This window comes from Suhomyces tanzawaensis, assembly GCF_001661415.1.
Source record: "Suhomyces tanzawaensis NRRL Y-17324 unplaced genomic scaffold CANTAscaffold_6, whole genome shotgun sequence".
In the NCBI taxonomy this organism is placed as follows: domain Eukaryota; kingdom Fungi; phylum Ascomycota; class Pichiomycetes; order Serinales; family Debaryomycetaceae; genus Suhomyces; species Suhomyces tanzawaensis.
This window is the reverse complement of record NW_017963641.1, coordinates 178,386-204,049: the sequence shown is the minus strand read 5'-3', so window position 1 is coordinate 204,049 and position 25,664 is coordinate 178,386. Positions and strand designations below refer to the sequence as shown.

Here is a 25,664-nt window from a genome sequence, read left to right as displayed (position 1 = left end):
CCTGGTGTAGTCTCTTGTACCATTCATAGATAGATAGAGATGCGATGCGATTCGCAGCATTGATAACATGAAGCATGATAACGTGAGAAAAGAGGTGTAGTTGTGACGTGCGTCCAAATAATTAATAATTAGTCGTTATGCCAAATTGCCAAGCTCTGCGTAATTATGGATAATTAATCAAGACTTCCAAATAATTATAGATAAATTATTCATGGTGCTGCTCCATACTAAAAATATGCTAAAAAAATAATCTGATGCTAGTGTCCAAGAGGATTATAAATAAGTAATACGTCGAAACAATTATAATTACTTATGATGCTGCTCCAAAGTGCAATATCTTCGAAAACGACTATAGATAATTAATCATGACGGCACATTTCGCCCAAAACTACTTAATAATTATATTGTTCCTACATGTCTTCCAAAACAATAATGACATTCGAATTATATACCCAATTTGAAATAAATAAAAAGTAGCAAGTATTGATGGTCTACAAATGATGAACTGTAAGGTTCCAATGGAACGGATGCACTCAATATAATAATCCAGTTGAAATATGGTCAACTTCCCTCAAACTTAAACTAATCAAGTTGCTCGATCTTCTTAGACGATTCGTCCACATCCATGCTGTCGCCATTTCCTTCCGTCTTGAAGCTTGCAAACGAATAAAGTCGACTCTCGGTGACGGACTTGTTATTCATCGATAATTGGCCCGGTCTAGTAGAGCCGTTTGAAATTTGGTCGTTGGAGTTGGTTTTTCTGATTTTTGGCGGACCCTGCATTGCAGAGGTGAACAAATCGGCCGATGCAATTGGTGGAGTGGAGCATGTCGAGTTGGTACCTCCAGTTCCGGTACCAGTGTTGCCACCGGAACCAAATCCGACAGGGGTATTGACAGACGTGCTACTTGGACTGGACCCTATCAACATGTTGGAGTGAACATGCTCGTTTTTTATGGAACCCTTCTTCAAGTTCTTCGCAAAGTCGGAGGTTCTGTTACTGTTGTTTTGCTTCGAAAGCTCCTTCAATTGGTTGATGTTATGCACACACTTGTTTATAGTTTGCATCAACAACTTAGGCTTCAATGGCTTCGACACATAGTCATCCATACCCTTCGCCAACGACTTTTCACGATCACCCAACATCGCATGGGCTGTTAATGCAATAATTGGAGTTCTGAAGCTCAAGGAATCTATAGGGTTCGACTTCTTCTCCCATTGTCTGATCTTTTCGGTTGCTTCAAAACCACCCATTACAGGCATTTGAACATCCATCAACACCACATCATATTTATTCTTTTTAATGGCTTCATAGGCTTCCAAACCATTTTCAACAACCTCAACTTGATGACCCTGTTTCTCCAAAATTCTGACAGCTAACTTCTGGTTAACCAAATTATCTTCTGCTAACAATACCTTGTAACTGACAGATTCGTCCGAGTTCTGAGAAATAGATCTGGATTCCAAAGCAGGTATTATGGCACTCGCCAAATCGGTTATAGTACATGGTGTGTTACCATAGGAGGAGATACCCAAATCAATACAGATTCTCATGTTCAATTCAGGAATGGAGTGATGAAGCAACACCAATGGAATGTACTTGACTTCTGGAAGTAACCTCAAATTCTTTGCAGTCTCGATAGAGTCAATCATAATAATATCGTACTTAACTGGCTCAGTCAAATTAGCATCGTTGATATCTCTCACAATTATTGGGTTCAAGCCTAACTCAACAATTCCATCATTGATTTCCGTAAGCTCCTCGTCAGTATGTTCAGTTGAAACAAACAAAATGTAATGTGAGCTGAATGGTAATAATTGTTCAGTTTGTCTAGTATACCTGATGTTCGAGGGAGAAACACTCACAGTAAAGTAGAAATTGGATCCAGAACCATAATCAGAAGTAACCCAAATTTCACCACCCATAAGATGAATCAACTGTTTGGAAATGGACAAGCCTAGACCTGTACCACCGAACTTTCTCGTAGTAGAACCATCTGCTTGACAGAAAGTGTCGAAAATAAGACCAAGTTTGTCCTTTTCGATACCAATACCGGTGTCACTAACACATACTTCCAAGAGTAATTTTTCGGTGTCTTCAACAATCTTACTTGACTTCTTAACACTAACACTAACCTTACCTTGCTTGGTAAACTTGATAGCGTTACCAGCTAGGTTCAAAATAACTTGACGTAATCTGAACGAATCACCAATCAAATTGTCTGGGAATGATGAGTCACATTGGTAAGTCAAATCTAAGGATTTCTCAATAGCCTTCACAGCCAATGTCTTCAAGGCTCCAAAAACAGTACCTCTCAATGAGAAATCAATCTGTTCAACGGTCATTCTGTTGGCTTCAATCTTGGAGATATCCAAAATATCGTCGATAATTGTCAAAAGGGAATTAGCTAAATTGTGGACAATAGATAACATCTCTCTTTGATATTGTGTCAATTCTGTGTCAAGGGACAACTGTGTCATACCGATGATACCGTTCAATGGTGTTCTAATTTCATGAGACATGTTTGCCAAAAACTCAGACTTTGCACTATTAGCCAATTCAGCAGCTTCTCTGGCAGCAGTGTTTCTTTGAATAGACTCTCTCAAATTTAACACCATCTGGTTAATCTTGGTCTTCAAAGCATCCATTTCACCACTGGCCTCGACTGTAATAAATCTGGTGAAATCACCATCTGTTGCTGCAGCTGTAATTTGTGCGAAGGCTCTAACTTGAGATGTCAAGTTGGAGGCCATAGTGTTGACATTAGACGTAATTTCCTTCCAAAGACCATCGACATCACTGACCTGGGCTTGAATACCCAATTTACCATTGATACCGACATCTCGAGCAACCTTCGACACTTCAGAAGCGAATAACTGTAAAGAGTCCACCATCTTATTGATAGTATTCTTCAATTGTAAAATTTCACCCTGAGCGTGCACATCAATTTTCTGGGACAAATCACCATGAGCAACTGCAGTAGTCACTGTAGCAATCGATCTGACTTGGTTTGTTAAATTCGTAGCCATTAGATTGACGTTTTCTGTAACTGCTTTCCAAGCTCCTTCGACATCTTGCACATTGGCTTGCCCTCCTAGGATACCTAAAGTACCGACTTCTCTCGATAATGTAGTCACCTCAAGAGCGAAATTCTGCAATCGATCCACCATCTGGTTGATGGTTAATTTCAAATTCAAAATTTCACCTTTACAGTCAGCCGTAACCTTCTTAGACAAATCTCCTTTTGCTACCGCAGTAGTCACATTAGCAATATTTCTGACTTGAGTTGTTAAGTTCAAAGCCATAGCATTTACGTTATCAGTTAATTCTTTCCAAATACCTTCAACATTCTCAATAAAAGCTTGACCACCCAAAATACCTAAAACACCAACATCACGGGCGACTTTAGACACTTCGAAAGCGAACGTCCTTAATTGGTCCACCATTGTATTGATAGTCATTTGCAACTGTAAGATTTCACCTTGGGCGTGCACGTTAATTTTCCGGGACAAGTCACCTCTAGCTACAGCTCTGGTGACATCAGCAATTTCTCTCACTTGGTTAGTTAAGTTAAGGGCCATAATATTCACATTATCGGTTAAGGATCTCCAGATACCAACAGAACCTTCGTTCTTGGCTTGACCACCCAACTCACCATTGGCGACTTCAGTGGCAACTTTGGTAACTTCGTTGGCGAACGCCTGTAACTGGTCCATCATGGTATTGATGGTAATCTTGACTTTCAAGATCTCGGGATCCGATTCAACGGTGTGGATTTCGACCTTCTTGGACAAGTCACCCATGGCGACGGAAATGACCACAGTTCCGATCTCACTCAAGGCCTGTTTGAAGGCTTTGTTGGCGGTCTTGGAAGTATCCAACTCGTTGGTGACATTCTGGATGACCACGTCCTGTTTCTTTATATGGGCAAGAAGGTCATTTCGTATGAGATCGCCCTTTTCTTTGAAGAGAACCGGGTCCTCGAGGATCCTTAATAGTTCTGCTGAGTCCATATGGCTGGCACTCGAGTTGTCTTCGCGGGTAATAGGACTGTTTTCTGTAGACGACACCTTTTGTTTCTTGGTTGAAGGCGTAATTTTGGATACTTTGAAAGGACGGGCGGAGGACGCTGTTTGGATCAGGGACAGGCGTAGTAAATGCGTTGGGAGGGACGATACGTTGGTAGGACTAACGACGTTGGGAGATAACGACTGATTGTCAACTGATAGCACTAATTACTGGAAGGAGGCAATACTGCTGGGTGATTAACGGAAAACGACGGGAACAACGCTTGTAGCACAACAACAGCTTGTCTAACTACTTCGTGGCAACTGGTGGTAGAGCTAACTGGTATAAGCACTCCTGGATGGTCTATTGTGGGCCGTTTCGAGCGGTTCTTGTGGCGTGCGGTTCTTGTGGTGGACAGCAACTCTGCGTGAAGTCTAGACGTGGACGTGGACGTGACGTAGCCTGGTCGGTCTCCGAGGGTCTGGTGAAGGTGGTATTACGGGAGGGGATGTCTGCGGATTGTATATTGGTCGGTACAATGTCTCGGCTTAACGCTGGTCGTGTCCTGGAGAGTGCCGTGTAGGGTGCGATTGTTCACAACAACGGGGAGAAAACGGTGGGTGAAAGACGAGGAGGAAATGTCTACGAAACGGCACGGCACGGGCCCAATACGACGGGAGGGGTGTCGGGGAGGTGGGTAGGCGCCTACGCAGGCCTGACGGGGAGGTACTGGCAGTGGGGGCGGCGTTTTGCCCCCCTTTTGTTGCCAACAGCCCCGGCCATCACGGTATGACGTAACGTTTTTCGGGCGTCGTTTCGCGAATTAGGGGAAATGTCAATTCGCACCACGACACGGGAAGATAGGGAGGGAAGGAGGAAGGAAGGAGGAAAGAAGGAAAGAAGGAAAGGAGTTCCGAAGTACCACAGTAGTGTAGTGCGGATCTTGTGGTGTGGCAAGGATGCACTCTGGGTGGCGTGCTCTGGTGGCCCCCCACTAGAGACAGTTTGGTCCGATGACGTAATGCGTCGCCATACCACCCAGTCGTGAATGCCCTGCCAGTGCTCGCACCAGACTACTGAGATCGAATCAGAGACCGTTGCTCAGCACGATGGAACCTCGAACTAAAAATAACGTGGGGAGGCGCCTACGCCCACGCTGATGAGCGTGGCTGCTGGTGGCTTCGGGAGCTGGCGAGCCAGCCAGGTTTCTGGGAGGGCGGAGAATCCTCTATTTTCCCCCACTCCCACCCTTTTGTTCTCTCAAAGTGCCTAAGCACTGGTTTGTGGCCCTGTGCCCGATGGAGATACACCACACAGTTTGTACATCGAGCGCCGACGCACTGTCGGGGGTGACTGCGGATACCGCAGGCTCCACCAAATGGTGCTAGGGAGCCTGTGTTTGTTGTGTCTGCTAATATTAGCTCGCTTGGCTTCCCCCGCCCCCTCTAGCGAGGATGCGCACCGATATTTTTCAGCAGGTACCCCCTTCGCCGGACTCCGCCGACTCTACAGACAGGAAGAATGATGGAGCTGCCCAGTTGTGGGAAAACCGGATCGTGTCGATTATGAGCTCGGGGCCAAGTGGCCGGTGCCAATTCTAAACCTGTTGCTCGGGGTGCAGGTACTGCGTCGGCATGTGCGTTGTGCCTCCGATACTCGAAAAAATATCCCCTGATGCTGCCCGTGTCGGATATCTTGGAAAACAGCCGCGTGGAGTTCAAGAATCGCTTGACCTAGAGTACAGCACCAACAAGCTAGTAGGCATCCATACAGGACAGGAAAAAGGGCATTGAACATTCAATTCTGTTGAGTATTACTTTTAGTCTTAAAATCAAGAAAAAGCCAGTTTTGCAAATTTTCATCATTTAGTGAAAAAATCAGTAAATGGCATAATTTCAATAGAAAAAAAACAATCCTTAAAACATTTATTTGTCCAGTTAGAATCAACCGGGACTAATTGCCTACTATTTTGCTAGTACAATTATCTTGAAGTTCACTTTCTTCTTTGATACACACCAGAATTCCTTGCATGGTACCATTATCTAGAGTATTTGGAACTGACATGTCATTTATATTCATCTCAACTTAAATAAAATGCTATTCAACTGTTTTCAGAACGTTTTATTCTACTATTGCGGTAAGGATGTTTCCTCATTGATTGCAGAAGACTTATATGTTGATCAGCAATTACAGGCCAGAGATTAGCCTGGCTAGCTCAATGGCTAGAGCGTGTGACTTTTATTCTTGTGTTTAAGAGGTTATCACAAGGTTGCGGGTTCGACCCCCGCGTCGGGCTTTCTTTTTTAATGTGATCAAAGTTTTTGAGCTAGGCACGCCAAAGTATAGATTATTATATTGTATATTAATTAAGGAAAGTGTATTGTTAACGGATGCTATAGATAGAATTAAAACGTTATACGAGGTAGAAAAGTTTCAAATTAAACCCAATTTTCTCAAAGTCTGACAATTAGGCATTGGCATGTTTTCGGCCTCCCTTAATTTCTCAAAATCAGTGGAGAACCAACCGTGGGCATCTTCCATCATTTCATTCTTCATAATTTGCTCCCTTGAACACTTGGATCTCTTGTCTTGAATAAATACTTGTTCCACCTTCCTATCAAGATGTTTCAATTGCTTACTGGTCAACTTCTTCTTCTTTATGTAATTTTCCGACACGTAGAAGGGGATCTTGTAGTTAGGTGTATTTCTTTCCAAGTTGAGCAGCTTCGAAGGCGTGAATGAATAGTCTGGAACCGACGAATCGTCTGAAAAAAGAGCTGATATTATAGGGACAATCAAAAATAATAAAATTGGAAGTAACTGTTTCAATGTTTCGAAAGTGGAAGGTTCTGCTGGGGTTTGTTGACGAGCCCTTGAATTTTGAGTCCGTGCTTGCGTATGCTGTCTTACAAACGGGTCTCCACCGAAAGATTGAAAAGTAAAACCATTGCCACCAAAGTTGAATGTAGGTCCTCTGGAAGCACCGCCGAAGAAAAGGTTGAAAATGTCCTCGTCGAATGGAACACCTCCTCCAGATTGGAATCCTGAGAAGTGCTGTGCATTACCGCCTCTTGAGAACGGCGAGGCTCCTGATGAGCTGGCACCGAATCTTGCTTCCGGATCGGACCCTGTTTGGTCAAAGATGTTTTTCTTGGAAGGATCACTTAACACTCCCCATGCTTTATTCAAAAATTTGAAGGCTTCGGCAGCTCTAGGATGTGGGTTTTTGTCTGGATGTAACTTGATGGCAAGTTTACGATATGACTTTTTGATTTCAGCTTCTCCTGCCGACTTCTCCACAGCTAAGATCTCATAGTATTGATGGGGCTTGTAAGAGAGGATTTTCAAGACTATTTTTTCTTGCTCTGCAGTATATGAGGACATTCTGACTTTTGACCTTGATGAATAATGTCGTCTCTATGATCTGTAAGTCAACGATCTGGTGGTCTTTAGCTATTATTTGTACATAAATCTGCTTGATAACAGGATTAGCGTAGTCGAAGATAACAGCTGGATAATAGCCACCGTGTTGATCTAGTTATATGAACACGTAAATGGTGTGGCCGTAGAATCTTACGGAACAAAAATTAGTTGGTACCAAGCGCCTAATCTATTGGTTCGGGCACGCCTTACCAAAAACTGTTGGCTACCCCGTAAAACAGATTTGTGACTAGGGAAAACGATAGTCTAGCTGGAGGACTGCTGGAGGGAAAAAGGGTAGGAAGTGATATAGTTTGGTCAGGCTGGGGCTTTATACAATTCAAAAATTTAAAAAGATGGACAGAAAAAAGGGGCGAGCTGGGAATTGAACCCAGGGCCTCTCGCATGCTTGAAGTTTTCCGCACAGTAAACTGAGCAGTCTCCCAAAGCGAGAATCATACCACTAGACCACACGCCCTTTTTATTGAGTTCGATAAACTTGCATTTTCCATACTAAGACTCAGATTGGTAAGCAAGTAAACAAAAACTCATGCCCCTACTTTTTTCCAGTAAGAAATTTTGATCAGAATAACCCCCTTCATGGTTTGTTGATCTCAGAGTGTCACATTGAACTTTTAAAGCCGCAAAATGCATTCAAAAAAAAAAACCAAGATGACATGTAATGGTTGACCAGAGTCTAAGTGAAAAAAATGGGTTTTTTTCATTTCCAACGATGATCAAAATCTATGGGATGCTTTCTTTCAAACTAGGGTGAAGCCTATGCATGTTCACGGGGTAGCAGTTGCCAATAGCAAGAAAAATATAACTACTTCCTAGACCCTTCTTAGTAGAAACTCAGATAGGGAGGAGGGATCTGTGGGGAGTTCTCTGTATTGTGTCTTATAGTGGTTAAGATATCTTATTAGCTTCACACAATTAGCTTCAACAATTTATTCGGAAACTAACGGGTAAATTATAGTATTCTTCTCATTAGCCAAATAAAAACTATGGAACTAGATGAGTGTCTTTTCTTGGCCCGAGAATTATGGTTCCACTTCAAAGCTCTAGGAGATATTTCGTAGCTATTACTGAACTAAAATCCTTCCAATCTGTAAGATGGAACTATAAAACTTCTATTTTGAAAGTAGCAAACCATTTCATGGAAATTTCTCGAAGTGAGATCTTCAGTGGACAAACGATCTTTATATGGCATGCTGCAAGGAAAGCTGAAACATAGTTAAGTTGTTCAAGCTACTTAAGTTTGCAAAAATTTAGAAGTGAGTTTTTCCAACCCTTTTGTCAGCGGAGTACAAAGTAGGCCACGTTCTATTGCCCACACTCCGAAGAATCTGATCTCTCCTTTTGAGAACAGGAGGCAGGATTATAGTTAAGTTAATGCACTGATCCGAAGAATCTTAGCATTAATTCATTGCATGTATGCTTAGATAACAGAAGTGATTCAAAATTTGTTTTTGACTTTGTTTTTGACAGCATGCTCTTAACCTTTAGGAGCAATAGAGACACTCTCTTAGCACATTTCCCGTATTATATAATTTTATCTACGATGCATTTGGATTATACTTATCGAATTATTTGACCGAGCCCGAAGTAGCGGTATGAGTGGCGGTAATATAGTCACCTTTAATACTGGACGTTCTAGGGAAACTCGTTGACTTACTACTTCTGTGCACGGAGAATCGTATCTGTTTTTCTTCTCGTCCGAGATATGCACCTATCCCCAAAAGAAAAGAACAATTAAAAAAAGGAAATGCTTATTGTACGTTATGGTAAATGCCTAAGATTATTTGCAACCGATCTATTTTTAGCTAACTCATCAATGTTGCCCTGCTGCGTTTGCGAACTATTCCATGGTTTATTCTCCTCTAGTGGCAGTAAAATCTAGTACATGATATGAATACCCTGAGATCAGCTATGTAAGTTTTTACTTCAAATCCTAGCATCTAAAAAAATACTTCATGTCTTTTGAATATTCTATAGTGTCGTCTAAGCTAACTCATGCAATCCACTACCCCAGAAAGAGGTACGCGCAACGTGCACTTCAAGAAAAGGCTCATAATCTTTCATGTTGATTAAAAATTCTCATGTATATGGTCACACCACATAGCCTGTAGCGCATGAATGACTTTCGAGCTCCCACCAAACATGGAGTTAACGAGATGTAAACAACCGTTTGGTTGAATTATACCGCGCTTTCTGAACCCTCTAAGCCCCATCCACATAAGTTGGTAGACCCTTTCATTTTTCCTCTTGGGGAATCTAGATCACTCGGAAAAATAAAAAAAAGCAAATGATTGCGAACGTTTGCTCTTATTAAGCACGGAATCACGCCCAAATGGGTAAAGTAGGAGGGCTTGGGGCTGTTAAGAGCTAGAGCCCTGTTTCAAAGGGCCAGGTTTGTTTACTTCCATAATTAGTTGCCTCATTACGTAAAATTCGTGCATCGAGGCAGTGTCCATATATAAGAATCCTTTTCACCATCATAAATATACCGTATCGATAATGCACTTTTCAACATTAGTGTCAGGGTTCTTATTGGCCAGCTTGACCCTGGCCATCTCCTGTAACAGCACCAACCAGTGTCCACAAGATAAGCCATGCTGTTCTCAGTATGGTGAGTGTGGTACCGGTTCCTATTGTGCCAACGGGTGCAACATAAAGAACTCTTACAACTTGACCTCCTGTGTTCCCATGCCACGGATGGGATCCTTCGATACTCATTTTGATGACAAGGACAAGTTGAGGTTGCAGACCTCATACTTGGGTAACTCTTCCGATTCGGACTGGTTGTACTCTGGGTGGATCGACAACAACGACGATGCATTATTATTTGAAATGCCTAAAAACTCGGGAGGTTCCGTTATTTCCTCCTCCAAATACTTGTGGTACGGCCGGATCAAGGCCACATTGAAAACCTCACACTTGCCAGGGGTAGTGACGTCCTTCATTTTGTATTCTGATGTGGAAGACGAAATCGATTTCGAATTCGTGGGTAACAACATGACCAATGCTCAGTCCAACTTTTACTCCCAGGGTGCTTTAGACTACACGAGAGCAAAGAGTTATGGTCTTTCAGATACCATGGAGAACTGGCATACTTACGAGATCGACTGGCAAGAAGAAACGATCGATTGGTACATAGACGGTAACAAGGTGAGAACCCTTGATAAGAAATCCACCTATAATGAAACCTCCAAGAAGTACTCCTTCCCCCAGACCCCATCCAGAATTCAAATGTCTCTCTGGCCCGGTGGTAACGAAACCAACGCCCCAGGTACTATCGAGTGGGCTGGTGGAAAGATCGACTGGAATGCAGATGATATCAAAAAGAATGGTTACTATTACGCATATTTGAAGAATGTCTCTGTCAAGGCCTACGACCTTCCATCTGGAGTTGGCCAGGACAAGAAGGGAAACAGGACTGACTTCGATGCTTATGTTTTTAATGATACAGACGGTTGGGCTGAAAATGTCATGATTACCAACCAGGGTACTCTCTTAGGTGAAGAGGATGCCACTGGTTTTGACAGAAAAATAAAGAAGAAATCTTCTTCGTCTTCTTCTTCTTCCTCATCATCGTCCAAGTCCGGTAGTTCATCGAAGTCAGCTTCTGGCTCTTCCTCAAGCTCCAAGAGTACTTCGACAGGTTCCAATTCCAGTTCCGATTCCAACTCGAACTCGAACTCGAACTCGAATTCGGATTCTGACTCTGACTCGGCCAGCTCTTCCCAAGGAAATGATTTCTCCCAATTTGCCAGATCTAGTGCAGCATCTTCTAGTAACGTTGCTAACATGAAATCGGTATCCTGGGAAAGATTTGGAGCCGTTATGGGTGCAATTGGTATGGGTTTCATTTCATTCTTGATCTAATAGAACTATTGGATCATCAAACTGGATAATGTTTGGCTAAGAAGGCCACAGTGTGCATAGTTGTAGCATTTAATATTCAATGCATATCAGCATTTCAGTTTTTGAACTCTCAGTAGGCTGGATGCGAGCCAGGACTAGAATTCCTAATTAGAAGGCTGTTATTCAAACTTGTCTATTGCGATGAAACGCCGTCTACTCTCCGCAATGTTACCCAGTACTTCAACCCCACTTGCTATTAATGATGTTCCATCTGGATGTTAAGAGATTCAATTGGTGGATCAAAGTTAGGGGTTGCACAATCAATTATGCGCTAAGGCATATTTTATTGTTACATGGCGTGCTGTAACTGGTTTTTAAACAATTTTAACAAAGCCTATTATCTATTGGCTGACCGATAAGTCCATAAACTTTGGGTGCCAACTGAGCAAATTGTATGTCTGCTTGGCACATCACAATTAATTCTAGTAGATAATCTCATTTACTTCTGCCAACGAGGCAACCTAGGGATCTGGCTCTAGAAATAAGGCCAAGCCCTAGATGTAGAGTACCAGTAGGGTGCCGAGTGATTGTGATTCAGCTCTCCCAAAAAAGACCCAGGTGGTGCAATACACAACGGAAACGGCCAGAGAACATATTCTCGGTTCAAATTGACTTCGCAACCAAACAATAAATTATTAGGGAGAAACAAGAGAGCGATATATCCGAGTGATAAGGACCTGATCTGGTCGTGCACTGTGTTTGGACTAGGGGGTTGATTCATCCCCTAAGACTATAAATACAGCACCATCCCAAGTATCTTTTCTTCATTCATCACCTCCGATTAATTTACAAATCTAAACCATGGCTTCCTGTTCTTGTTCTAAATGCGCCTCCTCCTGTGCTAACTGCAAATCTTGCACCACTTCCAAGTGCGCTTGCTCTACTTGCAAGAAGTAAAGACCATAATCAGTATGGTACTGTTTGTTACTGCTGACTCTGATGTAGTCAATTGAATCCTTTTTATAACTTATGAATATACTTTATTATGCTTTAAAATTGTAGGACGCAGCCATGCCGCAATACTCCGGTTTCGGAATGATTAAGGCAATTAGAATGAAGCAGTAGGCATTCTGAATAAGAAGTAGTGAAGACAAACGTCTACAGTCCTCAAGGATAGGTACATTCACTCAGGAATAGGTTCGGGCTACTTGCCTCGAACCAAAAATGGGCCTCCCATGTGCATCGCTTTACTCTGTTGTGAGTTGTTACTTTGCAACATTGAATCTATTAAAGTCTAATTTATTAATGACACCCCACTCCCAGTTTTTGGAAGGGGTATTTTAGCCGATTACCTGAGTATAAATCAACTAGTTTTCGACATTAAAGTGTTAAACTAGAATTTTCATAGATTGCCAAATATGACAGAAACTAGTCTCTTTGAACCATATGATTTGAATACTACATTTCACAGTATTAGTAGACAAAAATCTACGGGGTCCAAAAATGCAAACAAAAAGTGTATCTTGAAGCCTAAAAAAACTATAGTGTTCTAAATCGAGTGAATCTAACCACCTGTACAGAATTATTAATAAACAATATGCTTAACTGAAATCAAGTGATTAAGAGCTTACCTCAACAAAATCATTAACTCTGATACTATTGTGTTGATAATCCAGAAATACCTTCAATACTTGCAATTTGTTGTATTTTCTGAAGTCAAATTCGCCCACTAAAGGATACGGAGTAGTGATGTTTAGGAATTTGATGTTTGTGGGGAACTTCCAATGAGGAGAAAATTTAATAAGCACCTTGTTTGAAATGTCTAGGAACTCAATTGAATCTGGAAACTTTATTTGAAGAATATTGGGAATATGACTCTCGGAGAAATCGACCGATATGAGAGATTGTGGTAAAATTAACTTCGACTCCTTTCGGAACACTTGGCTCTTTAAAGCTAACTTTCTAAGTCGTTTTGGACAATCAAACCTTGAACAGTCGAAAGGACCCATGCCTCCCTCCAAGTGAAGTTCTAGTAAAGATTCAGGAAATTCAAGCTGACTGAAAGGTAATTGTGAAAGCTTGTAGTAGTGCGTGTTTATATATCTGTAAGTAGTTGAATTGATTTGGTAAAGCAGATCGCTAATCGGTGCAGTTATGACCCTATGCATTGCACTGAGGTTGGGTCTATATCTTCTCTCTGTTTTCTGAAGTGTGCATATTTTAAGGGTCTGAAGTTTAGGAAAGACTGCAAACTGTATCTTATTGATAGGAAATGAAAAAGCTCTTATCAGAACATGCTTCAAACTATATGCATGCATATTCAAAAACAGAGAGAAATCCTCACTAATATTATCGAATACGACGGATTGAAGGAGTGGATAAGTTTGTGATAGTAATGTTGATAATTTGGAATTTTCCACATGACAATGAATCACATTAGAAGGAAGCCTGTTTAAACTTATTAGTTTGCTGGAACGATGGAATGACTCAATTCTGGTTTTGGTTCCAAAATAGCTCAATTTGAGATTATGCTTTTCTAGTAACCTTGGCCTTATATCATTACCAACGATTGTTAGTTTATTGATTCTTTTTGAAATTATAGTAAGCTTCTTAAGCAAAGAGTCCGCGAAGTCGCACGGATATTCTTCCAAATTTATCCTGATGATGAAACTTGAAGACCTTAATAGATCATTTTCTACCTTATTGAAGAAGTCAATAAAGGAACTTATTGTGTCATAAGAAATGGTCAACTGAATTTCCTGTGGAACTATTTTAGTTCCAAACTCAGCATTGAAGCGAAGAACTTGAAATATGTAGTTGGAAGCATTGAGCGTGGGCAAGTTTTCCAAGAGGTGGAATGGTAGTGATCTGCAGAGACTGTTTGACTGGATACAACCCCTTTTTGATAACTCAAACAAGCAGGCAGTTGAAACACATGATTCAGAATACTTTGTTGCGTAAAGCAACAACGAACCTATATCTCCGTTCTCTAAAAATGGAACAATCTGGTACCATATTTCTTTGGGAAACAAGGTAAACATTTCGAATTAGTAGTTAAGAGTTCATTTATGGATATCTCTCCTGGTCCTTATATGTGTGTCTAAGCGTAACAATTGGAATAGAAGCATAACAATATTGATAAAGTAAATCCATTCTTATTCTGTAATGCAATGTGTTAAAAGGCAGGAAAATTCTTAAGTTTTATACGAGCCCTAAACTAGATAGCACCAAGTGGAACAGCTGAAGAGCATTCTTTTTTTGTATTTGTGAACTTGTTAAACTTGTATTTTATTCTGCTTATAGTTTTAACTATTGCGGTATGGATGTTTCATGGAATATAATACATATAGTATAACACATCTAACCTCAAATTTTTCAAGAAAAATCCGTGATAGTTTAGTGGCTAGAATTACCGCTTGTCGCGTGGTAGACCGGGGTTCAATTCCCCGTCGCGGAGTTTCTATTGCGCAAATGGTTTAGTGGTAAAATCCAACGTTGCCATCGTTGGGCCCCCGGTTCGATTCCGGGTTTGCGCATATTTTTTTAAATTATCTTGGTTCCCTATCTTACAGTCGATCGAATTCTTTCAAGATTACAGAAGAAAAACAAGGATAAGCTTATACTAACAAGTGTGTTGTGTTTTCCAATTGTAATTATTTGATTATTGCTCTGAAATCATTGAGAGTAACTCAGAAGACTATATACAGGACAACCCACTTCTTCCACAGAATCTCATCGCTACAAGAGAGACTGAAACAGCCAGAGAGAGAATGAGCAACCAGCAACAAGACTTGATCTTCTTCCAAGACAATTCCTTGTTGTCCGAGGAAATAATAACTTCAGAAAGCTCAGTTTTATCAGTGATATCACATGTACAGGGTACATCACCATCGTGGCTCCTCAACTCATTGATTGAGAATGGATTAAATGGCACAGCAACATTAATTAACAATGATCTTAATAAGAAGAGATCAAATAGAGCAGAGGTATTTTTCGTTTCCTTTTTGCACTCGAAAGACTTCTACATCCAAAATTGCAAGAAGAATGGATTGGATTTGGGACACTTCACAAACTTTCATTTCATAGATTGTTTTACCAACTTGTTCACAAAGTATATCAAGGACTTTAAGGAATCATCTAGAGGAGTGAGCGAGATCTTTGGGCAAATTGAGAAACAGGTTGAAGCAGTTGGTGGAACCAGAAAAATCGTTTTCATAGAAGGACTCGAGCTCCTTCTTTTATCTAATGCTGGTAAAGCAAATGACCTCTTGTCTCATATATTGAAGTTGAACAGGAAATGTCGCCACTTGCTTGTTGTAAGCGCTCAAGACTCCCCCCAGATTGTTAAATTGCATGCCAACACAACCCAAGACCCTGCATTCGAAGTTTCAGACTTTTTAGTGAAGTTGTATCACAGATCACAATTAAATATAAATCTTCAGCCATTGGCAACTGGACGAGCCAATGACATAACTGGTAGTTTGACTATTTCCAGAGGTTCTGTTCCTGTCGAGTCTATAATTCCAGGCTTGAGGGTGGTTGAAAACGAATATATTTATCATGTTACTAAAGATGCAAGTATCAAACTATTCTATAGGTGAGATTTACGCTAGATTCAATGTCTCCAGAAGAATTATAGAAATGAAAGTTTACAATACATTCGAGTTTACTGATCCAGCATGTACCCGAATATCCAAGTTGTCGTAAAATGTAGGTCCCCGCTGCGATAGCACTAGCTTAATCATTGGCCTCTCTTTCTGTGGAGATTGTATAAATCGTCCAATGCGAACTCGATTGCACATCTTGTCCAAAGCATTGGGAATAATGGCCAAACAGAGCGTTCACCGACCAGAATCCAATATGGGATGTTTTCCATGGTTTTGTGAACATCAAACACTCTACCAAAGTCCTTTACTAAATATTTGAGTTCAGGAACAATAGTAACCTCCCTTATACTTGAAAGCGTTTGTAGAGATGAAGGCTTTTCATCAATGAAGAAACGTTTCATAACTTCATTTAACATACCGAGCTTGTTCATCACAACCAAACGGTGTTGAATTTCCATCCCAATCAAGGTTTTGATTAATTTGAAACCATGGGTTTTAGTGTCTTTTGTATACCTTTCCTCCACGATGGCCTTACCTATTTGCATATCGTCCTTTCCAGTATCCGTATCCGTCTCAGTGTCATTCGTGGATCCCATGCTTATGAGGGATAATCCTTTTCCAGAGGGCTTGCGTCCTCTTTCGTAACGTACTTTTCCGTAAGAGTGGTAATGTTTCAAATCATTGCTAATCAATGGAGCAAGGTAAGGTCTTGCTAAGCTGATGATGAAGTGGTTGACATTGAAAAGTTCAGTTAATCTTGTATACGGAGAGTTCTCTTTTGATTGGAAGTAATGATAGTCATCAAAATCTTCTTGTTCTTTCGTCTCAAAGCTACTTGAGCTTTCATTCTTCTTCTGAGGCTGATAGCCTTCATTTTTGGTCTTGAAATATCCTCTCAGGTAGCTCACGTCTTGTGGTTTGAGGTATTTAACATTAAGTGGAGACTTTGGAACAATATTATTGTTGAAATCCTTGACATATAGCTGGACATTATCAGATAATACACCCGTTCCTATGGAGGCATAGATTGCTGTCCATATAATGACATTGGGAGAAGTGATGTAGTTCAATAATGATGGGATTGCTTGGTTAGTTGGATGGACGATAATGTTCAACACCTTCTCTGTCTTTAAGTAGGCCTCTTCAAAGGTCAAGTCACCAATTGTGTCTCTCACGAACTTTAGAAATATTAAGATATCTTCGGAATATCCTTTTTTAACCACATTCTCAATAACATTACCATATCTCTCATCAACATCGTGGTTTAACAGGTCAATTTCTTTCATGATATCCGAAATTGAAATCAATATCGGTATTAACTCATCATTATTTAGCGTACAAACCAACGACGCTACAGCTGCTCCGACTGCACTGCCGCAAATGATTCTGGGAAGCAACCCTTTGAAGTATAATGCCTTGACAACTCCTAAATGGCACAAGCCGAACAAGGAGCCACCTTGGAGAAGCAATGCGGTGCACCCGAACGATTGCCTTGCGTCGTGAAAGAAATCTATTTTCAACTGTTTGCTGTTCATGATGAAGGTGTCGTCTGAAGAAGTGATGGATTCATTTAAGTAGTTGAGACATCTCAACACTTCTTCGATGTACTCTTCAATCTTAAGCTTGGTCCCAAGGTAGGACTTTGTGAAGAGTCTTTTCTGGGATATTCCCCCGAAATTACGAATCAAACCAGAACGGAGTAACGACATCAAAAGGGGAGAGTCTTGCGACAACCTGGCCTCCCTCAATAGCTTGGTGCGCTCGTTAATAAGTATGTAGTCGTAATGCTTGGAGATAAAGTTCTGTCTCCACAAGTCCATGTTGGTCAACTTATCTATCTCGCCGACTATCGGCTTCCATTCCCGGTAGTGCTGGACGTTGTCAAGAAGCTTCAAGTACTCCTTCAACGGATCCTTTCTCCGATACATTCTGTAGATGCTTTTGAACCAAAAGAAGCATATGTCCGAGGCAAACTCGATGATGGCCCATATGAAAGCAGGCGTGTGGTTGATGATGACGGAGATCAACCTTAGGGCATAGATCTGTAGCGTGTGGACGAGGTTGATCATGATGGTGTGGAACGAGAAAGAGTCTATGGACTTTCAAGGATGGGGCTTCGGGTAACGCCAGTGTCGTTCCGTGTTGATATGAAATTCGACCTCGCGTGATATGCCTATCTAGGAGAGCGGTTCTGGTGGTGGGCTGGAAATAGATGTGATTTCAGGAACCTCTTCACATGCATTTGTGGAGTAGCGGTGATGCCGAGGGTGTATGCAGGAGGGTCTGGTTGCAAAATACGAGACTTTTGTGTGGGATTCTGGTGAAGCAATGTGGGAGTTGCTTCTTGTCGTAGATTGTGTGGATTGTGGATTGTGGTTATAGAGGAGAGTATGTGTGTAGGACCCTTCTGTGCATTATCTGCATATGCGGTGTGGTGTAAAATGCTCGCTGGGTGTATTCATTTACAACTTGTGACCAAGTACATAAGCACTAATTATCTACAGACAAATAGGACCAAATAAATAAAAGGAACATGTTCTATCTATAAAATCACTTCAGTCTCCCCCTTTCATGAATTTCTTACCACGGCTCAAAAATCTCTTCCCGAAACTCGTAGCATGTAATCCAGAGGTCTCCACCTTGTCTTTGACAATCGACACTTTGCTTCGGAGCGAAGCGTGTCTGCGGATGTCGTTGTGGGTGGCATTCGAATAAGCCTCCGAAGCGATCTTACCAATATGCATATTTGTAGGGTTTTGCGAACTCTTTAATGTTTCGTGCAACCAGTTCTGGAGACCAGTGTCATGCTCGGATTCCTTTTTCAATGCTTCCTTCAAGAGGCGGATCCTGTCTATCGGCTGCGAGGCTGACATTATGGTCTTCCAATCAAATACAGGATACGACTGAGCAGAAAATGGCTTCGTCGACGTCAATCCCGACTCAGTAACAGCGGTGGAGGCGCCGGTCACACGCAGAGGATTGGCAGCCTTGTTCATTTCTTTCTCAAGCGCTCCCATTGTTGAGTCTGAGGCTATTCTTTTGGTTTCTTGGGATTCAAGGTCATTGGACAGGAAAAGACTGGAATACCTCTGGTTGCTGGACTTTGGTAACATTTCACTTGAACCTGCAGGAGTTAATCTTTCCTCCTTGAAAACTGGCAGTGGATAGCTGTGCTCTTGCAAAATTGAGTCTGCGGCAATAGAGGTCTTCGGTTGCAATTGATTATCCTGTGGGAAGATCAGAGACGTAGCATTATGCGAGGTTGCGAATGAATAAGCATCTGTTTCATTGTCAATTTCATGATCGTTGTCAACCTCGTTATCATCAGGGTCTTCGGCAATTTGTGGCAAGGCTGCATCTATGGTATCTGGAACTGAAATGGAACTCGAGTTAGATACAACTTCAGAAAGACCACTAGAGCCCCTGAGCTTTGTGAACTTGTTGTAGTTACTAGGCTCCTCTGCATGTGGGTTGAAATTAATCTGCGACTCATTATCGTTGTCATTAATAAACTGATCACGATAGTTATTGGTATTTGGATTCCAGCCACCCATATTAACGGTAGCCATGCTCATAGTAGAAACTCTTCTTGATTTGTCATTCTCGACACCTTCATTGGAATTGTAATTTTCTCTGATGCTGTGATTATCCCTCAAACTCTGGCCATCTCTCAAACTATGATTGTCTCCACGTTGAGAAGTAGAGTGGGTCTCAAAAGAGAACTTACCAGTTGAAAGGGAGTCTAAGGATACCACTGGATGCAATTCATTTACACCCGGTTTCTTGAAGTCTTCCGTACTGAAAAATTCTTCTTCTTGCATTTGAGGCTCAGAAATTCTTTCTTTGTTTTCCCCTGTCGATTGTGATTTGGTTTCAGAGGATACACTCTGATTGTCTTCTCCAATAATGTCAAGATTCTTGTTTGCACCTAAACTTTCATTGTCATTCATGTATCCACTGACAGCATCTGCTATATTAGAATAATCGACAGACACCAAATTCTTTCTTGGTTCCGGTGGCGGCTTTCTGATGGACCGGCGATGGCCAGATTCTCTCAAATAATTCCTATGACCTTCTTTTTCTTCAGTGAGGCTCAATGGTGCAATAGGCGTGGTAGGAGAGTTGGGGTCTCCTTCTTCTTCATATGCTTGAGCCAAAGAAGTGTTTACTAATTCAGAATCTTCAAAATCCGGCATGGAAACATCGAAAGAATCGAGCTGTAATGTGTAATCATTCTCGCCTTCTGGCTGCTCTTTAGGTCTCTCGGGACTGCTGTCGGGACCCAATGAAGCATTTTCCAAATCATGGATGAGTGAATCCAATGCAGCAGTCTCAATTGGTCTTCTTGCTTGCTGAGATGGAAGCTCAGGAGACTTGTAATGAAGTTCCTGCAGTGAGCGGGCCTCACCATCTACCCCGCTATGGGAGGGTCTACTTGATGTTTCGAAAGCCTCACCATCATTGTTGCTGCTGTGCTCACTGTTATATCCCCAATCATCTCCACTTGTACTTTCATTATCACTTTGAATTGTGTTCGTCTCATGGTTCCTTGGTATGTCATTATCATTATCATGTTCTTCTTCATGGATATCATCGTTGTGTTCAAATGCAATTTCATCTTCATCATCATCACTGGAGTAGTTGAAATCCTTCTTATCAATGGACAAGACTAGAGGTGATGCAACATTTGGACTTTGAGGAGGAGACGCCTCAGGCTTAGAAAAATGGATTGCCTCGTTATCATTATCGGTTTCTTTCCCGCTATGAAATTCGTCAATAGTAGAAAGATTCTTTGGCTGAATATCCTCGAGAATAGTTTTGCCCTCGTAGTTATGTTCTTGGTCAGAGGATGCAAACCTGTTGGAGTCCACCACGTTCAAATTTGCCGGCTCATTCTGAATGGAGTCAGCATCGGACTGGTAACTTCTATCCGACTGAGGTGTTCCAGGGTTTGAAAATTTAGTGGTGTATGTTGGAGTGGGAGGAACAAACTCGTCGAAGCTCTTTGAAACATCTGCCAGATGTGATTCAATTAGGGAAGAGTCAAGTTCCAAGGGAGGTTTTCTGATAGTATTCTTTCGGACAGCCTTGGGTTGTTCCTCTGGCTCTTCATCGGAAGTTTCGTCAGAGTCGGAGTCCGACCTGTTCTTAAATCTGTCAATTGACAACACCAAGTTGCTCGGATTCTGTGCGCCTGAAGGCACTCCAGTCTTGTGGCTCAAGTCCTGCCCCATTGAGATAGACTCTCCTGATATGGCTTCATCTTGACTTCTGCTACTGAAACTGTGATCTGGCGTCTGGTGGTTGTCGTGGAGCTCGAATCTCTCAGGCGTGACTTCTTTCTTGGCCTCGGTAACCGACGAAGTTTCCTCAGAGTTGTAGTTATAATCGTATTCGTCGCCCCATTCGTCACCATAGCTGGGTACAGAAGCTTTGACCCAACGGGTGGAGAGGTGTCTTCCAAAGTTATCAGCCATTGTAGGTGGTACAACTCGGTATTGGTTGAATCAGAAGTAAGTAAGGAAACACGAATCACGTAAAAATCTTGAGGCTAAGCAGCTTAGTCATCTATTATGTAATACGGATTTGCACCCAACTCGTCTAGTTGGTGGTACCAGTTAGTTATCCCGCTGATATTGGTGGCCTAGTGTGGTCGTATTATTTTGAAGGCTAAAAAGTCTAAATATGCAATAAATTTGGGCTAACAAATTAAAGGGAACTGATCGATCAGGCAGCAAAGAAAAACCATCCATGATATTAGTGGGACACGGTTCTAAAGATCTCTGCAACAACGTTCTTCTCATCATCACTCAAGTTGCCGAGTACTAGACCGTACTTGGTTGGGTTGTTTCTTTCCAACCCCTCGGCGAAGTCTTTGAAAACACCGAAAACGTTTACGGTGTCCAATGGGGTGGTTGCTAATGGATCTTCTAAGACAGCATCATCATATTCGCTGTAATAACCAGAGCTCTTGAACTCCTCTTCCTGCAAAAAGTCCAAATATTCTTCCCTTCCTTGGCTGAAACCGGCCTCATTCTGATTGTACTCCTCGGTGGCCGCCTCTTCTCCTTCTCTAAGAATGGTTTCTAAATCTTCAGAGTCATTATCATCCCATTGGTTATCGTTACCCCATTCTCCATTGTATTTGAAGCTTTCGGAGTATTCCAACTCATTGAAGTTCTTTCTCTTCTTCTCCAAATTTTCAATGGCCATTGGTAACCCTTTAATCAATGTGACCAATTTATGACTGAATTGAGCAACCACTTGTTCGTCGAAGAGTTTATGAATATCCTCAATGGACAAAATACTTATAATACCCAAAACTGAAAGTTTCAAGTCATAGACCCTCTTAAGCTTTGGAATGAGAGTGAACCATTGCTCAAAGAAAGAAGACAAGACAGACATTTCTTGCAATAAATGCAACGTGGTCGTGGAGTCATACATGATGCATGACAACATGACATTGGTAATATTAATATTAAAAGCCAAGGATTTAACATGTCCACTGTCTGCCGATTGCTTCGATTCTTGTTCAAACTTCACAATACTGTTGATAAAGAATGGGATCTGGTTTCTAGCATTTCCCTGCAAGGACAAGACAAATGATTGAGCAAACTCTAAGGCATATAAGAAATCGTTCCAGCCAACCGTCTCATCGTCACTCTCGGTTATGATTTTGAAGATGTTGAAAAACTTTTCAATCAAAACAGGAGATTTAGCTAAATCGTTGGCACCAAAGATCAAAAAGTTCTGTAAACAGCCGTTCAATTCTTCAAGGTACATCAATGCAAGACCATTTTCGAATGATTGGTATAAGTACTCAAAGTTTTTCCACATGACTGGACTGATCGATCTCAATAAGAATGAAGAATTCTCTAGTAATTCAGCAATTTCAGTCAAAAAGTCATCCAATTGATTGCTGAGAACATACTGGACCATTGGTGAGATAACCTCTTCCAATTTCAAACAAATCTCTTTAGAATTTTCGAAAGAAAGGAGGATCGTAATCATCGTGTTTAACAACCCAATTGCAGCCATAACCTTATCACTTTGATCATCATAATCACCGTCAAAAGCATCTATATCAACATTTGATGCATCGTTGATTTCAACAGCTAGTTTCATAAATTGTTGGACTAATTTGGTCATCAAATCAATACCAAATGGTTGCAACTGTTCTGAGAAATTTTCAACGCATTCCTGCATCACCATTGAGATTGAGTCATTGTCTAACTCATTAGATAACTCCAATAATCGAGACATAGTGGGTAAAATGATGTTGGATAAGATTTGCTTGAAATTTGTGTTTTGCAAATATGACTGGATGGATAATGCTGCTTGGAAACTAACCACAATGCTAACATCTTGGTTCACTGTAGTGTCAAAGTTAATTAAGATACCTTGGAACACTCTTATTAAGACATCTTCATTCTTGAAATTAATGTCGGCAAACTTTGACATGATCTCTAACGTTCTCGACTTGAGGAATTCAAACTTGGAATCAATGTTGGGAATGACTAAATTAGTCAAAAACAATTCCATCCGTTCTTCATATTCTGGCTTCAAGAGATAAGTTGACAAACATCCCAACATTCTTAAATTACCTTCTTTCTTTTTGGCAACCTCCAAGTTCTCTTCCATGCCCTGTAATTCACTCAATTGGTTATTAATGAATGCCAAAACAGGTTCCAAGCATGATTCCTTCTTCTTGTCGACAAAAGTTACCAATAAACCTAATGCGGCAATATCAGGGCTATTGAATTCATCATTTATATCGAAGTAGCAGTTAATATACTCGTGGGGATCTTCATCGAAAACTTCAAGAGTGATATCAGTGGGACACAATAATGGATACACCAAATGGGAAACCAAATTCTCAAAATAAGGCTTGATTAAAGCTGCAGTGGTTTTTTGGGTAATGCAATGACTCAAGAATTCAATGAGGCAAAACAATGTATTTGAGCTTAGCCATCTAGAACCACCACACCATTGTTCTATGATTGATAAGTAGTTGGTCAACAAGTGAGGTATGAAATCGTTAAGGAATAATTGGTGAAATTCCTTGTACTTGAACTTTTTAGTTAAACTCTTGGAGGCATATCTGGTAAAAATACGATACAAGTTTGCAATGGACCGCTTATAACACTTTGAGATTTGGAGGAAGCTCTTTTCCTGCTCAGTTAGGTTTGAGTTAAGAACGTATGCTGGGGGCTTCATGTTGATGATCAATCCATGAAACTCACCCCACAATAAGATTGATGATCTGGTCTGCAATGGCTTAGGTAAATCATAGTAGGTGACGAATTTGTAGCACTTGAGAATGAGCTTCAAGATTTCGGCGGTGAGTTCAGTAAGATTTTCGGAGTGTTCAATAATGGACTTTCCAATTGATAACAAGTGAGGGAACGCCAGTTCGATAATTGGATCAAGATCAGCTTCTCTCTGGCTATTTTCAATCCATTTGAATCTTCTAGTTATCTCACTAAAGCATAACAAACCGGTGTACAAATTGGAGTATTCTTCGTCCTTGGGCTTAATTGAAGGGTCCGATGCCACGGGAACTTGCTGCAAAAGAGCACCAGTTCTTTCCAATAATCCATCCCATTTGGAGAAGTCTTGTGAGATCATGACTCTTAATACTGGGATCAATTGCTGCTTGGTTGTATAATCACAATGGATGATTACTGGTAGAATTCGTTCCTTTACGACCGGACGTTCACCAGGATCAATCCTGCTTTCTTTGGAGCTCCAATATCTGATAACTCTGTTCTTGAAGTACACAGCCGTGGCCTTCTTGACTGGTGGCTGGACCTCCCCATCTCCTGAGGCTATGATGTCAAGACATGCTCCCAAGAAACCAGGCGTTTCACTCAATTCCTTAAGCTTCAACTCTCCCTGCCGTCTGATGTTCTGATCAGCCTGTAAGGTGGCCGAGAAGCACTCCAAAAGAAGGTTAGCATCCATGTCTGCCGATTGTCCTCTTATGATTTGGTGATGAGAATTTTGAATTTTTTGTAACGATGATTTTGAAAAGTTCGCCCTCCCACTAAAGGAAGAGATGATGTGAGCGATTTGAAACGCCTACAAAGACTACAGAGTGAGAGATGGGGAAAGAGGACCATTTAAGCACCGAGGTAATCATCTCCGAAAAAGGGTGATTTTATGGGAGGCTGTGCTACTCTCTGATCGCCCTTTATTGGCCCTCCCCATCGCCAGTAAAAAAATTACCATATTGCTCGTGATAAAATTATTCTCCGATTACAAGAGCTTCTTCGGAAATATAATAAGGTGCAATATGTTCCGTTTTGCCAAGTTGGTCTTCTTGGACGATTTTCACATCGTACAATCAGATCCGTGGTTAACAGGACTTCAATAAGCCATTCACTAAGTTGAGATATGCGACAAAAAGTATGCGCGAGCCGGGAATCGAACCCGGGGCCCAGCAATGGGAATGCTGGATTTTACCACTAAACTACTCGCGCATATCTACCGAAAAATTGAAAATTTATTGTTTATCAACTATGTGTTGTGATTACGTAATCAAGGTTTTAAAACGATAGAAAGAAGTGATAACATTTGAATTCAGAGACACAGAAGACATAGTTGAAATAATATGAAGAGAAAGTATAAGGAAAGTTGAAAGAAGTAAAGGAATAAACAATTTGACCACCTACGGGCAATGTACCGTTTTCACATCTCTTAATTTCAAGTTTCTGCCAACGATAGTATCCCTGGACCCTGCAATAAAGTCCCCAATATTC

At 41.2% G+C, this 25,664-nt stretch overlaps 8 protein-coding genes and 5 non-coding genes across 13 annotated transcripts; 5 read left to right on the top strand and 8 right to left on the bottom strand.

The window, feature by feature from the left end:
• Nucleotides 1–421: 421 nt before the first annotated feature.
• On the bottom strand, nt 422–7,566 carry NIK1 (Nik1p). Its single transcript, XM_020206223.1, has 2 exons — nt 6,454–7,566; nt 422–4,130 (listed from the first exon to the last, which is right to left on the bottom strand). The coding sequence occupies exons 1-2, from the start codon at nt 7,391–7,393 to the stop codon at nt 583–585; spliced, it is 4,488 nt and encodes a 1,495-aa protein (XP_020062894.1). The 5' UTR covers nt 7,394–7,566; the 3' UTR covers nt 422–582.
• On the top strand, nt 6,214–6,305 carry CANTADRAFT_t212. Its single transcript has one exon. It is a non-coding gene; the product is annotated as a tRNA-Lys (tRNA).
• A 7-nt stretch (nt 7,567–7,573) lies between the features above and the next one.
• On the bottom strand, nt 7,574–7,938 carry CANTADRAFT_281410 (uncharacterized protein). Its single transcript, XM_020208232.1, has one exon. It carries the CDS (start codon nt 7,834–7,836, stop codon nt 7,639–7,641), a length of 198 nt encoding a protein of 65 aa, XP_020062893.1. The 5' UTR covers nt 7,837–7,938; the 3' UTR covers nt 7,574–7,638.
• CANTADRAFT_t184 lies at nt 7,800–7,907 on the bottom strand. Its single transcript has one exon. It is a non-coding gene; the product is annotated as a tRNA-Pro (tRNA).
• Nucleotides 7,939–10,006: 2,068 nt separating the features above from the next.
• On the top strand, nt 10,007–10,975 carry CANTADRAFT_33784 (glycoside hydrolase family 16 protein; the record flags this gene model as incomplete). The annotated part of the gene is made up of 1 exon (XM_020208530.1): nt 10,007–10,975. A coding segment is annotated over one exon (969 nt), but the record flags the coding sequence as incomplete, so codon positions are not given.
• Nucleotides 10,976–12,692: 1,717 nt separating this feature from the next.
• CANTADRAFT_26833 (uncharacterized protein) lies at nt 12,693–14,425 on the bottom strand. Its single transcript, XM_020207901.1, has one exon. The coding sequence runs from the start codon at nt 14,335–14,337 to the stop codon at nt 12,916–12,918; it is 1,422 nt and encodes a 473-aa protein (XP_020062891.1). The 5' UTR covers nt 14,338–14,425; the 3' UTR covers nt 12,693–12,915.
• Nucleotides 14,426–14,681: 256 nt separating this feature from the next.
• Nucleotides 14,682–14,753, top strand: CANTADRAFT_t213. Its single transcript has one exon. It is a non-coding gene; the product is annotated as a tRNA-Asp (tRNA).
• Nucleotides 14,754–14,761: 8 nt separating this feature from the next.
• On the top strand, nt 14,762–14,832 carry CANTADRAFT_t214. The gene has a single exon. It is a non-coding gene; the product is annotated as a tRNA-Gly (tRNA).
• Nucleotides 14,833–15,066: 234 nt separating this feature from the next.
• Nucleotides 15,067–15,897, top strand: CANTADRAFT_22891 (Elongator subunit; the record flags this gene model as incomplete). The annotated part of the gene is made up of 1 exon (XM_020206882.1): nt 15,067–15,897. One exon carries the CDS (start codon nt 15,067–15,069, stop codon nt 15,895–15,897), a length of 831 nt encoding a protein of 276 aa, XP_020062890.1.
• A 140-nt stretch (nt 15,898–16,037) lies between these two features.
• Nucleotides 16,038–17,972, bottom strand: CANTADRAFT_7263 (bifunctional triglyceride lipase/lysophosphatidylethanolamine acyltransferase; the record flags this gene model as incomplete). Its single annotated transcript, XM_020211089.1, has 1 exon — nt 16,038–17,972. The coding sequence occupies one exon, from the start codon at nt 17,970–17,972 to the stop codon at nt 16,038–16,040; it is 1,935 nt and encodes a 644-aa protein (XP_020062889.1).
• A 498-nt stretch (nt 17,973–18,470) lies between these two features.
• Nucleotides 18,471–21,380, bottom strand: CANTADRAFT_31082 (uncharacterized protein; the record flags this gene model as incomplete). The annotated part of the gene is made up of 3 exons (XM_020208382.1): nt 18,471–19,130; nt 19,218–20,251; nt 20,408–21,380. Coding segments are annotated over 3 exons (2,667 nt in total), but the record flags the coding sequence as incomplete, so codon positions are not given.
• A 165-nt stretch (nt 21,381–21,545) lies between these two features.
• NMD5 (Nmd5p) lies at nt 21,546–24,896 on the bottom strand. The gene has a single exon (XM_020207899.1). The coding sequence runs from the start codon at nt 24,865–24,867 to the stop codon at nt 21,661–21,663; it is 3,207 nt and encodes a 1,068-aa protein (XP_020062887.1). The 5' UTR covers nt 24,868–24,896; the 3' UTR covers nt 21,546–21,660.
• A 418-nt stretch (nt 24,897–25,314) lies between these two features.
• Nucleotides 25,315–25,385, bottom strand: CANTADRAFT_t183. Its single transcript has one exon. It is a non-coding gene; the product is annotated as a tRNA-Gly (tRNA).
• Between the last annotated feature and the right edge of the window lie 279 nt (nt 25,386–25,664).